The following is a 14,097-nucleotide window of genomic DNA, read 5'->3' on the forward strand; positions in this document are numbered from 1 at the left end:
CCTTTGAGCGGGTCCCGATCACTTAGTTTTGTCTCTTTATTTGCTATAGGTGCTCTGTGGTCTTTGCCTTAAAATGTGGGTCATTACTGGACCGGCAGCGCTAGAGCAATCTGTTCGACTCCTTTACCTTGGAGGTCTTTTCCGTGGGATCTATGGTTGTATGCACCGCGGGGCTTATATCAGGTACTTGCCATGTGCACATCATATTCCTATCTAACAATTACTGTTCTCTCTCTTGTTTTTTGAACAGCAATTTGCATTCTGAGAATATTTTTCATTATGTTCAAAAATTCTCCTGTCATTCGAGGTCACTTGATATATGTACCTCTCTAAACAACCTGTGTTAACGGGGCACGTCTTAACTCAACCTGTTACAAATGCATATTGCTTGATACATATTCAACTTAAAACCACTGTAGCTCGGATTCTAAAGGGCACTCCATGTACGATGTTCCGGTCGCCTCCCCTGTTTAAATTTAAAAAAAAAAATCTTTACTATTATAGAAGCATTGTTGAAGATGACACGAGTCTAACATATCCAACAATTTTTCTGCCCTGGCATTGACATTAGGTAAGAATGTGATCTCCGGACCATTTTATATTTATGTCAGGAGTCATGACTAGGTGTTATCTATTATACAACTAGCATATGCACTGGGGGCCAGGGATTTCAATGGAATACAACTTTAAGGCAATGCAGTGACTCCACATTTCTAAATAAAATCATAATGCACAAGGGGTTCCCTTGCATTAGGTGAATTCCATTCTTTTGTGTGCCCTGCTGCGCTTATAAACCGTGCACGCCTAGGCTTCACCCCTTACTTACTTTAGATTTTCCGTTCTTCTTATTTCCCATACAGCTTCTAATTATTCATCTACCATAGAATCCCGACCGGATTAATCTGAGACAACCCACTGCGGGGTTTTTCTTCTGCGACTCTGAAGGTACAGTTACAACTCCAACATTAAACTGGATCCCAGTGGGATGTTTTGACGAACTTAGACCCCCCCCTCTTTTCACTTACCATACTGGGCTGACCTATGGCCGTAAGATCGCCCCCCTCTATATTCCACATGTGACATCTCAGTCTCAGAGGGGTGATTTCACCCACTCTATAGAACTCGCATTCGCTTTCCTTAATGCCCGCAGCAATCAGTATATTAGACTCGTCGTGTAATGTAACTTTCGAAGAAAAAAAAAATTTCTACCATCGATTTGTTTCTACCTCTAAAAATAAAAATAATAATAATATTAAAAAAAAATATATTTGTTGTCCTACTTTAGGTTATTCCTTTTGGTCCTATGAACCAACCACCACTTCCGACTCAACCTTACATGACCATTTTGAGTCCAGCTCACATCACCTAAAGAACTCGGTAAGCGTTTTGAATTTACCAATGACCTCCATCGCCTTAGCATGACGAGTTATTACTCTTCTTGATATATGCTTCTGGTATATACCGATACACTGTCCAACTTTAAGAATCTTAATATATGTCCCAAACCTCCTTCCTTTGGGATTTATAGCTGGGAACAGTACTTATATGTCTAGGTCTACATCACGGTAACAATCCCCTTTTTCTGTAACTTGCGCCTTTCTCCCAATTTTTACTATATATAAAAAAAAATTTTTTTATAAATGTCTATTACATTGAACTTGGAATTGTATACATCAGTCCTCTCAAACCACAAACTTTTTGTAAATAAGATGCATTTCAATATGTGTTACAACAGTTTTTATAATAATCTAGTAAATCCAGTGATAACTGTTGTATTTTAGAATGTATTCTGATATTCTTTGTCGGTTGATCATAGATTTTATTCATTAATTTTTGTCAGTCGTTGCTCTTTTGGGTTAGTCTTATTTCAGTTGATTGTGATCATTTATGTCTTTGTGTGTTATGTTATATGTATATTTATGTATACATATGTTTGTAACCTTTACAGCCCTGACGAAGTTCCTAAAAAGGCAAGAGGAACGAAACGCGTTGGCTGTGCCTATGCTTCATGAACACTTTTTTTGAATAAAGAAGAAGACACTTTAAATCACTATTTCTATTGACTTTATTTGAGTGCACCTTCCATTTTTGTTCTTTAAACACTCGAGCTGGAAGTGACTGAGTGGCTTGAAATTTGACAATTAGCGCTTTCTGGCTGCATGTGGAAACGCTAGAGCCCTTTGAGTATCCAGAGTGGCTCCTAGGTAATTCTGAATTTTGTTTGGCTGAAGGTGTGATTTTAACACATTCACTGAAAATCCTAGCTGGTGAAGCTGCGAAATGGTTAAGGAAGTGTGCTTGAGGCATGGTTGGTAGGTGCTGACTTTGATGAGCCATTCGTTCAGATAGGGGGAAGACATGCACGCTTTGTCTTCTGAGATGCGCCACTACTACCGCCAGACATTTTGTGAAGACTCTGGGGGCAGTGGTGACTCCGAATTGGAGGACTTTGAATTGGTAGTGTTGACCTGCTACCACAAACCTGAGAAATTTGCGGTGAGCCAGATGGATTGGAATATGAAAGTAGGCGTCCTTTAAATCTAGAGTAGAAAGAAAGTTGCCTTTTTGCAAAAGAGGTATTACATGTTGAAGTGTTACCATGTGGAAATGGTCTGACTGTATGTAAAAATTTACCTCTCTGAGATCTAATTTGGGTCTGAGAGAGCTGTCCTTTTTGGGAATTGGAAGTAAAAGAAGTACATACCCGACCCTTGATGTTGTGGTGGTACGGGCTCTATAGCTTGTTTTAGTAGTAGGGGTTGTACCTCTTGTTTGAGAAGGTATAGGTGATCCGGTGAAAGTTTGTGCGACTTTGGGGGAATGTTTGGAGGAGTGTTGATGAACTCCAGAAAGTAACCATAATGGATAATTTGGGGCACCCACTTGTCTGTTATTAACTGCCACTTTGGTAGAAATTGTGACAGTCTCCCTAAGCCACCCACCCCCCTACCACAGGTGTTAAATGGTCAAGGGGAACTTTGGGCAAGTCACTGCTTTGCACTGGACGGACAGGTACATGTACTGGATCCTCTAGCCCCCTGCCCTTGCCACTGTTTCCTCTGTCATTGCCTCTCAAGAATGTTTTGGAACCTGAGGTTTGGTTATTGCCCTTATAGGTGGACGCAGTGTTCGTGGAAGTATTTTTGGAGCCTGCTCGATAAAAGGAGCGCCGAAAGGAACCACGGCCTTGTGGAGACTGAAGGGCTCCCATGGATTTTTGCCACTTCCGTATCCTTCCTCAGTTTGTCAAGTGAAGAGACCACCGGCCCAAAAAGGTGTTCCTTATCAAAAGGTGTGTTTAATATTGAGGTCTGAACCTCCGATTTAAACCCAGATATGTGCAGTCAGGCGTGTCTTCCTAAAAGAACACTAATGTTCACCGCTCTGACAGATGTATCAGCAGCATCTAGGGAACATCTAATTTGATTAATAGAAATTAATTTTCTCTCACGTACCAGTTAGCTGTTTGGGAGGCTATCCTTTTCCCTGAAGCATCAAGGAGTTTTGATTCCTTATCTGGGGGTGGTGCATCTCCAGTAGTCTGGGAGTTTGCCCTTTTACGTGCATTAGAAACTACTGAGTCCAAGAGTAGTTGTCCTCTTATGTAGACTGGATTCGATGAAGCAGGCTTGCATTTTTTATCCATCCTAGGTGTAAGGATACGTGCTCTGACAGGATCTTTAAAGAGGTAATCTACGTGTCTGGCCATTCCTTTCAACATGGGCAACATGTGTGTAGATTTCTGTGTGCTATTTAATGTCTCAAAAAGGAAGTCCTCTTCAAGGCATTCTTTATGAAGTTGGACCCCATGGTAATTAGCATCCCTCCTAGTAGTTCAATATATCCTCCACTGTCATCTGGTGAAGAGGGCCTGGTAGGAAATAGGTTTGGATCGTTGTCAGTGGGCGAGTCAGTGTTATAGTTATCCCACTCATCTGTAGGTCCGGGCTGATTCACCCTGATTGTCAGGTGTATGTGGTGGTGAGTGCTCAGGTGAAGTTGGCACAGGCAGATGGTAAAGGTGGTGCAAGAAGAGGAAGAAGAGGAGGGGAAGGATGTGTCCAAACAGTTCTCTTCTTTAATGGAATGTGGTATTCCTCTTCTGTAGTAGCACTCCTCTTTAACCCGTTTACGGCGGCTGCGGAAGTGCGGCACTACCCCAAAACGGGCGGGCCGCGTTGGCCATTGGCCGACGGCAGCACTGGGGAGGTAGTACTGCTGTCGGCCAATGGCCGACGGCAGCACAGAACGGGTTAAAGTCACTTTGGTGGTAATATGTCCAGTTTTTGGCTGTATAACCAGAATTTTCTGTTTCGGATCCGGTTTTTCAAGCGGATCACCGAAAGCATGCATTTTGGGTGATTTTGGAGTCTCAGTCGGTTTTGGCACTGAAGGTTTCGATGCTGATGGTTTCTTAGTTGGAGTTTTCGGATTCAAGGTTGTTCTCAGTACCGATTGGTGATGTTCGGTGCCGGACTTTGTCTTCGACCCCGAAGGCTTTGGCTTGGTGCTCGATTTGGTATGGGGCTTTTCGGAGCCGCAAGGCTTTTTGGTAGGCTGTGGCGCAGAGCCTGGAGGCGGGGCGGCGGAAGTGTGATATCGGTGCCGACCGGGGCCAGAGGGCGCAGATTGGTCCGGAGCATTCTTTTTCAATCGAACTGGAAGTTGGGCGAGGTAGGGACTGTACTTGCAGTACGTTGTCCATGCGGGATGTCTTCACCCTGGTCGGAGCCATCGTCAGAAAGAGTGATTTCCTACTGTTCCTCATGGGCTCCAATGGGGTCGCTAGCTTCTTCTTCCTCCTCTGATTCAGGTCCGAAGAGGTCCGGAATGAAGCCTGTGTGTTGGCGCTGCATGTCGCGTCGTCGGGCCAAACGGTCGCTTAGAGTCTTATCTGGAGAGGAAAGCTCGGCAGCGTCGCAGTGGTCTTCCCTTTGGTTGGGTGACAAGCACAAGTTGCGTGAGTCGGTGTGCGGGTATTTCACATGGCTTAGAGAGGAGAACTTAAAAGGGAATTTGTTCCATCGACTGAGTCGTACCAGGGGCTAGGCCCGACGGCCTACCACGAGCTCTCAGATCGAAATTAGTTTTTAGCAATAACACAATCCGTGAAGAAAGGGGAACGCGATCGGAAACAATACCATCGAGGGTGAATGTTGTACGAGCTGAGAGGAACCGAAGGATCAGTGTCGAACCGGAGCGTAGCGAGACACATCCGAACCTGATGGCAGAAAAAACACAATCTTAATATGGAGTCGATGACCATGCGCACTATCACCGAAAGGAGAAGTCAGCTACCTTGTGACTAGGAAGATTTATTCAAAGAAAAACATCCGGACCCAAAACTAGATGGCGATCTATGCATAAGCATGTGATCTACAGCTAACATGCCTCGAACATTTTTTTGGGGCAAAATGTGAACTTTTTTAAATTGACTAATGGTCTCAAATACGCCTCAAATACAATGCCATTCTTGCAGTTAGTTTCCCAATGCAAGGGGACGAAGATGAACTGAATCTCTCTGAACAATTCGGAACATAAACTAATGGAGTATGATAAGAAGCAATGTATTCATCTGCCAAGAATACTGCCAGACAAATTAGGGCTTGGCTCCTAAAATGATCTGTTGTGCATTTACACTCTCTTTTGCAATACAGCCTGTCGTGTTTTATGCCTTTATGTGTCCTCCATGGGACACCGTACTTCTTGTTCCTTCTGGCATGTCCAGGCGCGGTGCGTCCATTGATGCTTTGGGGCGTAGCCCCCCCCCCGCCCGTAGCTCAGTTGGCGTTTCTGAACTTAAGTAAGCTGAATCAGTTAACTTAAGTTCAAAGATGCCGAGGCGAGGGAGAACAGAACGGACATTCATGTCAGTCAGCATGACGCCTGACCGCCCACCCCCTTCAGAGTCTGATGGGGGTGGGCGGCCTGGCGTCATGTTGACTGACATGAGTGTCAGACCAGGGGCAACAGGCAGCAGCATCACACAAGTGTGCATGAGTATGGACGGAGGGCAAATTTTTCGCCCGTGCCCAGTTATGCGCACTTGTGTTTGCACTGGCTTGCACATGCCCATTAGGAGCCCCTCGGTCTCCTAATGGGCAGGCGACGGGCGAAGATTAACCATGACCTAAGCCAATGCCAGGATTGGCTGAGAGAGGCTGCCAGTCCGCTCCAGTGCCGTGCGTGAAGGCACCAAGGGGAGCAGAGGTGGCGCGGACCACCTGGGAGGTAAGTTTTCTGTTATATAACCCCCCTGCTGTGAGGTAAGTTTTCTGTTATATAATTCTCCCCCTACACTTCCTGCGTGACCCCCTCCCCCTCCTCCCTGCGCGCGTGGTGAATCGAGGTATTGGCCTAAAGAGTCGGAAATGAACAGATCTCATTTTTGCATGAATTATTTTGTTAAGAGGGAACGCTTTTTCCGTTGTAAAGGTGAGAGTTGGCCAGGCTTGCACCTTACTTTAATGATTTATTCGGTTTTGTCACAGTACGGCGCTATATGCAAACTTACGTGGCTCTATAGAAAAATGGCCAGCTAGTGAATTATGGAGAAGCCATTGTTTGTACAGCCACACATCCTTTTGTTTAACTTTCCCTGTATTATCTGTGCCTTGACTGAGCATCTCGAGGCATTGAATGTTTGTACAAATTGTTTCGTACAGTGCTTACTTGAACCCCACCTCAATCTCAGTGTACTGAAGCAGGGGTGTAATAACACAACATGATGGGGTCCCTCTGCAGAATATGACGAGGGACCGCTAAACCTCCCATAACCTCACAAAAATCCATGGAATTGGGCTGAATGGGGGCCCTCGAAGATTGTTCCTCCCCCTGATCCTTTGCCTGCAATCCCACAAGCTGCATTGACAAAATATTTCTTTCTTCACGCTAGAAAAGTCCGTCATTTTATTAATTTGTCTTTCAGCGGAGTGAAAGTATGGTACGGTAGATGCCCTGTGTTTGCATCAAAGACTGTTAATGCCACTCGGCGGGTATTCCCCAGAGATCATGGCGGGAAAACATGGCGTTGTGTTGCTGATAAGGATAGGCACGCATGCTAGGCCGCTGTACATGAACCAGATGTCCTCAGCTTTAATTTATAGAGCTGACAAAGAGACTCAGTCAAACAGCGTTTCGTGCTTTCTTTCAGAGAGCAGACACCAAGGTCGAGCTGATTTTACCACATCGTTTCATTTTTTTAAACTACAAAAAGTGCAAACAGCTGCACAGATATTCCAATCCTCCGTTGTGGCAGTCTGCATATAACTTGTTCTAGGCCTTGTGTTCATTTCTGAAGTGAAATGCTGCATACGATCTCATGACGGATGACTACACAGTCAGGCAGTCGCGTGTCAAGTGTGAATGAATAAAGAAATGAACAGTGCCTGGTTTGCAAGCCTTGTCTATGGGGCTACGAAGAAGTCCAAGACCAGGCTGCACAGAGAAGCAAATTAAGGGCCACTTCGAGGTGCTTAAATTCAGGGTGCTACTTTTAATATTTGTGGTGAACGTACGTTGTTTCTTCACACTAATTTAGCATCACTACAGACAAAACAAGGTACAAAACGGTTATACATCACTTCCAGCGGCTGTCTTTTTACAGCGCCATTTCACAAAAATTAACTCCGCGAGATATACTTGCTATATGCATGAAGTGCAAGGGTTTCACTTTGGAAGTGTGCTAAGAATATTTTCTTAAAGTTGATTGTGCCTGGGGGAGAATCTTCGGTAAACAGGAATCAGGGTGTACGACTGAAGCAAGCTGTGGAGAACCTGTCTATACCAACAAGAATGCAGAATAACGAAGTGCTGGTCTTCCTGTAATAGTGATGAAATAAGATGAAAACTAAACTAAAATGCTGGTTTATTTCAGTGGATTTTTAAAAAAAGGACTAATTTATCTATCTACATCTATAAAACAGGTGACGCACTTCCAAACAACATTGTAATTCCACAGCTCTGAAGTATTCGTAGAGACACTGAAACGCTCTATATATGACTGCGTTCATATTTTACCCTAGTCTTCACTAACCTGACTCGCTGGCAGGTAGCTGATGTGTGGCTGGTTCGCACACACGTGAATTGTTTGAAAAAGTAAGTTTCCATTTTATTTTTTATAGTGCTCAGTTACAGATTATGAGCAATAGACACCTCAAAGTCAGCTTAACCATATCTGTCTGTGTTCAGTGCTGCATTTATTGTAATGTGTCACTAATGATCCACCCATTCTTGTACTCTTTGGCCTGTACTTATATGTGCAAGATTGTTTGTAGAGATGCTGAATGGTTAATTTTAGGAATAAATGAATAGTATCACAAACTGTGTTTATGTAAATAATCCAGGACTTTGCAATAGTGCTGGCATGTTTGGTATTTAGGGAAGCATGCACTGATTGGTTATGTTTGCTTTGTGAGTAAGCAGCTGCGATCAGACACATATCTCGACTTTCATAGTCATCCACTGTGCAGTGTTTTGCTGTACGTTTCTCAAGGTTTGAATAAAATGTGCACTGTAGCTCTAAAACAACTATGCCTCATGAAACCTGCCCACCCAGGTGATATATATGCGTGCATATTTATTTTCTGTTAAGTCATAAAGTGCTTCAAAGCCTCATCGGTAGAGAAATTGCCAATTACAACACAATGCAATATAATGTAAATCATCCAGTGTATGTCACGTAGCCTTTTCAAAAATCAAAAACGTGCATTTTTTAACATGCGCAGGAGTTTCACCTCAGTACATCAGAATGATTATGATACTACATTGAGTGCCATTTATCAAAAGTGGAAGTTTTTAAACATAAACATACTAGAAACATTCGGCCTCCCCTTACAACAATGCCCTTAGTGAACTAGGAGGCAAATGAAGGGCCATGTGCACTCAATATGTGGTTTATATTCTTCTTGCTTGTTCAACAAATTCTTTAACAAAATGTGTTTTAAAATGCACCCTTTGCCACTTTTTCTTTCAAACGTTTCTCAGGGGGAGAATTCCCTCCACCCCTATGTAAATTGGGTTCACTTGCTAAGTCAAAGTTAAACTCGACCCGAACTGTTACGCCACACCATACCACTTTGAAAAGTCACCAGCCACCACTGGGCATGTCATCAGCTCTGCATTCTGGAATGTTGACAGACGACAGCTAATGACTGACCTGAGCAGACGCAGTGCAACCTCCTCCCTTGTTGGCCCTCACACGTGTGTTGGAAACGACTTAATAAAGAATTTATTTCTACCATCCAGTGCGTGGAAAAGTCTTTACACTGCCCAACATTGGACACTGGTCCCTTACATCACCAACTTTTAAGTGCTATTGCGGATTTCTCTGCAAATAACCATATAATGGCGTGTAGCTTAGGTTTCACTTTATGATCGTGTGCTTTTCATTTATGTATACTACATGTGTAATCTTTCTTATTCAAAGTTGGCCGTTGCTTGTATTTCACAGACATTATTTCTCGTCACTAACAGGAATGGTAGGGAAAGGTAATGGGATTTGGTTTGATAGCTGAAATAAACTTTTAATGAGAAGAAGGCTTTTTAAATAAAGGAACACGCAGGAGGCCTTTCCAGCTTTCAGGTACAATGGTGTTCTGAATGGGGGCATTTATTAAGGCATCAACACTGTAGAAAAAGCATATAATGCCAAGTGGAATATATGGGGGGAAGTCACAAGGGGAGCCTGATATGCATGCCTTCCCTCTTTCCAGACAAGGAACAAGAGAGCGTCTTTTGAAAATGCACCTGCTGTTTACAATAAAACACTATAGTGGTTTGTTGACTGCATGAGGGGTGCACCTCACATCACATGACTTTACACCATCAAAGGTAAGTTACATATAATGGGTTATTTGTATGAGTAACAAATAAAAAGGGGTGTGATCTAGAGGGGTCTCTGCCAGAAACTATGTAATGGTAGGCGATGTAGTAGAAGGGATGTAGTGCCAACTGACGCAGAAATGGAGAACAATTCAGTTGTAGTGTAAATACAAGGTCCTCGTGTATACATGTTTATTTCACTAATTGCTTTAACAGGAACCTTCTGTCAAGGATGGTAACACTAGCTGTAGGGACACATCCTGCACACAGTACACAGTTCATTAAGGGCACCTAAGAAAGGTCAGCAAGGATTTATAAGGTTATTTACAGAAAGCCTGAATGACAGAGCAGTGCTTTGCTTGCTCATAAAGTTAATTCTAAAGAAAGGTAAGAAAAAATAATTTTAGTGAAGCAATAATTGATGGGAAGGAGCACCTTGAGTATCTCTCACAGTACCTTAGAAGTCAGGTTCCTCTTTATCTCCACTTTATAACCAAGTCCTTTTAGAAGGCACTCCATTTGAGTCTCATCGTGCTCAGACCCTGTCCTCTCACTCAGACTGTCGAACTTCTCATTGTTTATGATGAGAGCCAGGCGAGTTCTGCTCTGCTTATCGAGAATGTTGTAAATCTGTGAAGAGAAAAAAAAACATGTTAATATTAACGTCTAATGTGTTCGTCTCAATTACTCTTGTTGCTGAATTGACCCTGATGGAAATAATCATCCTTCTCAGAATCCTTTAGTGCTTCATGAAGTTCTAGTATTAACACTTGAAAAACTCTTTATTGAGCTCAGGACTATGGTCTCAGAGTTGATATGGGGAGCAGCAGAAAGAGAGTGACCCTCGCCAAACACTCTGTCTTTTCTGAAAGATAACAGATCCTTTTTTTTCAGTTTAAGAAATTTTTATTTTGTTTAAACAAAGTGCGATACAAAGATGTTAAAATAGTACATGAGAATCAAGTGAAATACAAAATAGGCAAAGAAAAGCTATAAAATAATGGTTCATTGATAAAGAGATTAGGAATAGAGAGAGAGATAAAAGAAAATGAAGAAGGGAGAAGGAAAAGAAGAGAAGAGAAAAGAAGAAAGAAAGAAAGGGAAGAAGAGAGGAGGAAAAACAGAAGGTAAAAAGGCCCAGCAATCAGATAGAAGAGGAGGATGAAAGATAGTTAGAAAAGGGGAGCCAAAGAAGATCAGATTTAACCTTAGAGGAGACAGAAGAGGAGGAAGCAACAGCAATCCTATGTTCATCACATATGAAGTTCCACCAAGTAAGAACAGAGACTTTGGAATTATTCTTCCAACAGGATAACAGATCCTAAGTACTACAAACTGACAGCACATCTACAAAGGGTGGCTATATGGATGTCAGAGGCCAAAACTGTGGAACCACTTTTTGTTCAAAAAGCAATTGTGTATTTCCTATATGCCTGCAGCATGTTCTCCCTTATGTTAGCCTAATTACACATACTATGCTGCCTTTGCTTTGCACACGAACAACCTTGTATTGGTGCTACACATTTAGTTTATAAATAGGCTGCACACGTTTTGTTATTATGTTCCTGTGCTGGGACATAGACGGAACAATTCATACAAGGTCGAAAAACACTATGCTCTATTTTGTCTGTGGTCAGACACTAACACCTGGACATAATAGACAAATCCAGCTGCTGTTTTTAACATGCAACTCTTATCATATACACCCTAAACTGTTTTCAAAACAGAAAGAACACATTTACGCAGAGCAAAGGTCCTGAGATGAGTAAGAGCTCCGTTGGCTGAAATGCAGAACAAATACGTATGTATGTCAGGTATAGTGTCCTCCACTAATCCAAGAGATCCCCAATATATCACTGTGCTTCTATAGTGAGGGTAGGTGTAGGCACAACTGTATTCCAATATGACAGGCCTTTTCATTGTGTAGTCTGTTAATTATGCTAATCACATTTTTAACTAGCATGTATTTTAATTGCAGCACAGTTATTGCATAATAGAGCACAGCACTTTCAATAAATATTGTAAGCTTTCTCTGTGTCTCTTTTCTGTTTATTCTGGATATGTATGAGTGAGAGGAAGAAAGGCGATGGCCTTCTGCCGCGATCCCTGAGAGGGTCTAGAGTGTTTCATTTAGGGATGCCAAATAACTTGTCTCTCTATAAAGGCTAGGACAGCAAGTAAAGCACTATGAGCTAGTCTGGATTTGGGTCCATAGGTACTGATGTCGTATGGTGACTCGGTTCCTACATACTGATGTTCTGTGGTCCCAGGCGTACTTCTGTTTCTAAGCTGAATCCCTGCAACATGTGCCCAATATTGGGCCTGGTACTTATTTACGGGTCTCCTGAGTAGTGTTTGTGCATATATCCACAATACCATCAACAGTAGTACCCGAAATGAGAGCCACAGCAATATAGGGGTGGGATGCTTAAAACCTATGCACGACCGAACTTGTCAACATAAAGCAGTGTTGCTGCTGTTGATATAACAAGCGGAGAAGCATGAAAAATACATAAGCCCCCACTTACCATTGTTAAGTCTTTTCACATTCGATTTGACTGAATGTGTAGTGGTTCAGGGACAAATGGAGATACCTCTCTCATTTCTTCAGAAAAACGGGCAACATCTAGGGAGCTTACACAGACAAAGTACCAACTAGTCAATTTATTACCCATAGCCAACTACCGCACACAATGAAACAGTCATGGGGATCACAAACGCCTTAGAGATGAGGTACACCGATTGTTACTCATTATCGAGACGGTATGCAAAGCTATCTAAGAGATTCAGCACGACTGGAATAGCCAAGTTTTAAGTCTTTTCTGAAATGAAGTTTCGTAGGGAGAAGGCAGAGTAGATAATGGCAAGAAAGTCCAAGGTTTGGAGGCAAGATAACAAAAGGAGTGGCCTTCCAGACGGGCACACTGCACAAGAGGAGCCAAAAGAAACAGCTTATTCTAGGATCTTAAAGAAATGGAAGGCGCATAATGCTGAATTCTGTTCCTAAGGTAAACAGCACCTTTGTGGTGAAAGGTGCAAAAAGTAAGCAGCAGGCACTTAAAAGAAATACGCTTGTGAATCGTAAACTAATATTGAGACCTATGAATAAGCAAGGGTACACAACTGAAGGATATTAAGGCCAGATGGGAATTGGACATGCACACAAACCTCTCTGTGGTTTAATCGGACAGTACAAAGAAATCTGTTATGAGAGTATCCAGAAACTCCTGCTTCAAATATATACAGCTTAATTAACAGCACCAGGTCTACCTAATACCCAAGCACATTCATATGATTTAGCCAAATGCATCCAGTAGTTGCACCAGGCTTGGAGAAGAAGCAGCTGGCTTCTTACATATTATAGGAAGCTGTCTCTGTATATACTATACCAAAGGAAGGTATAGTGTGCTAAGAGTCCAAGGAGTCCTCAAAGGTATAGCAGAGGCTAAATTAGGTAAGTACGAACAGCTCTCTTTGTGGTAGTGTGGGTGAGCAATTAGGCTTATCCAGAGGGTGTGTTAATCATTTATTGTATTTATCCTATCATGACTGACAGCACACACTCAGACAGAATCCAGACCAATTGGGTAAGTATAACAAAGGTATACTTGTAGTTTATTTCTAGTACCAAGCAGGACTTGATAAAAGGTAGGTAAATATACTTTCAATTGTAGTCCTTTACACAGAAATGCAATTGGATGATGGATTTGCAGTTCTTACAGGTTTGTATCACTTTAAAATGCAGTTAGAATTACACAGTAATTTCTTTCAGATTACTTTTTAGTTACTTTTGAAGTACTTCGCGTACTGGGTTGGTATGCCTAGATACCACACCTTAGGATCTTACAATACAAGGTAAGTAAGACTTTTTATACTTTGCAGTTTAGTTCTCTTTTCTCCATACTAACATCAGTTCAACACTTTAGAGCACTTTAGGCCGAAAATCTCTTAACATGGGTTCTTGTGGGAAATGTTAGCAGTTTCTCAGTTAAGTACACGACTTACGAGTGCGAGTTTTGGGATTTAACCTGTCTGGCGGTGGCAAATGGCAGGCAGCCATTCAGGGACTACATCAGGGCTGGTCAAATTTCAGGGGGCATCTCTAAGATGCCCACTTAGTGCCTTTTACATTAAATCCAACACTGGCATCAGTGTGGGCTTAATGTGCTGAGAAGTTTGCTACTAAACTTCCCGGTTTTTATTAAAGCCAATATGGAGCTGTGGAGTTTGTAATTACCAACTTCCAGACCATATACTCTTTATGGCTTTACTACA

At 42.4% G+C, this 14,097-nt stretch overlaps 1 protein-coding gene across 7 annotated transcripts in view; it reads right to left on the reverse strand.

Moving 5' to 3' along the window:
- The window catches only part of LOC144822239 (caspase-1-like), a 415,881-nt gene that overhangs the window by 223,014 nt on the left and 178,770 nt on the right, over positions 1-14,097 (reverse strand). For all 7 annotated transcript variants that reach the window (XR_013608591.1, XR_013608590.1, XR_013608589.1 and 4 more), the window contains exon 4: positions 10,279-10,452. Coding sequence is in view for 4 of the 7 variants with exons in the window: in XM_078679501.1 (XP_078535627.1) it covers positions 10,279-10,452 (174 nt within the window). In the remaining 3 variants the exon portion in view is untranslated. The remainder of the gene's footprint in view (positions 1-10,278; positions 10,453-14,097) is intronic.

The sequence above is a fragment of the Lissotriton helveticus genome, chromosome 3_1 (assembly GCF_964261635.1).
Source record: "Lissotriton helveticus chromosome 3_1, aLisHel1.1, whole genome shotgun sequence".
In the NCBI taxonomy this organism is placed as follows: domain Eukaryota; kingdom Metazoa; phylum Chordata; class Amphibia; order Caudata; family Salamandridae; genus Lissotriton; species Lissotriton helveticus.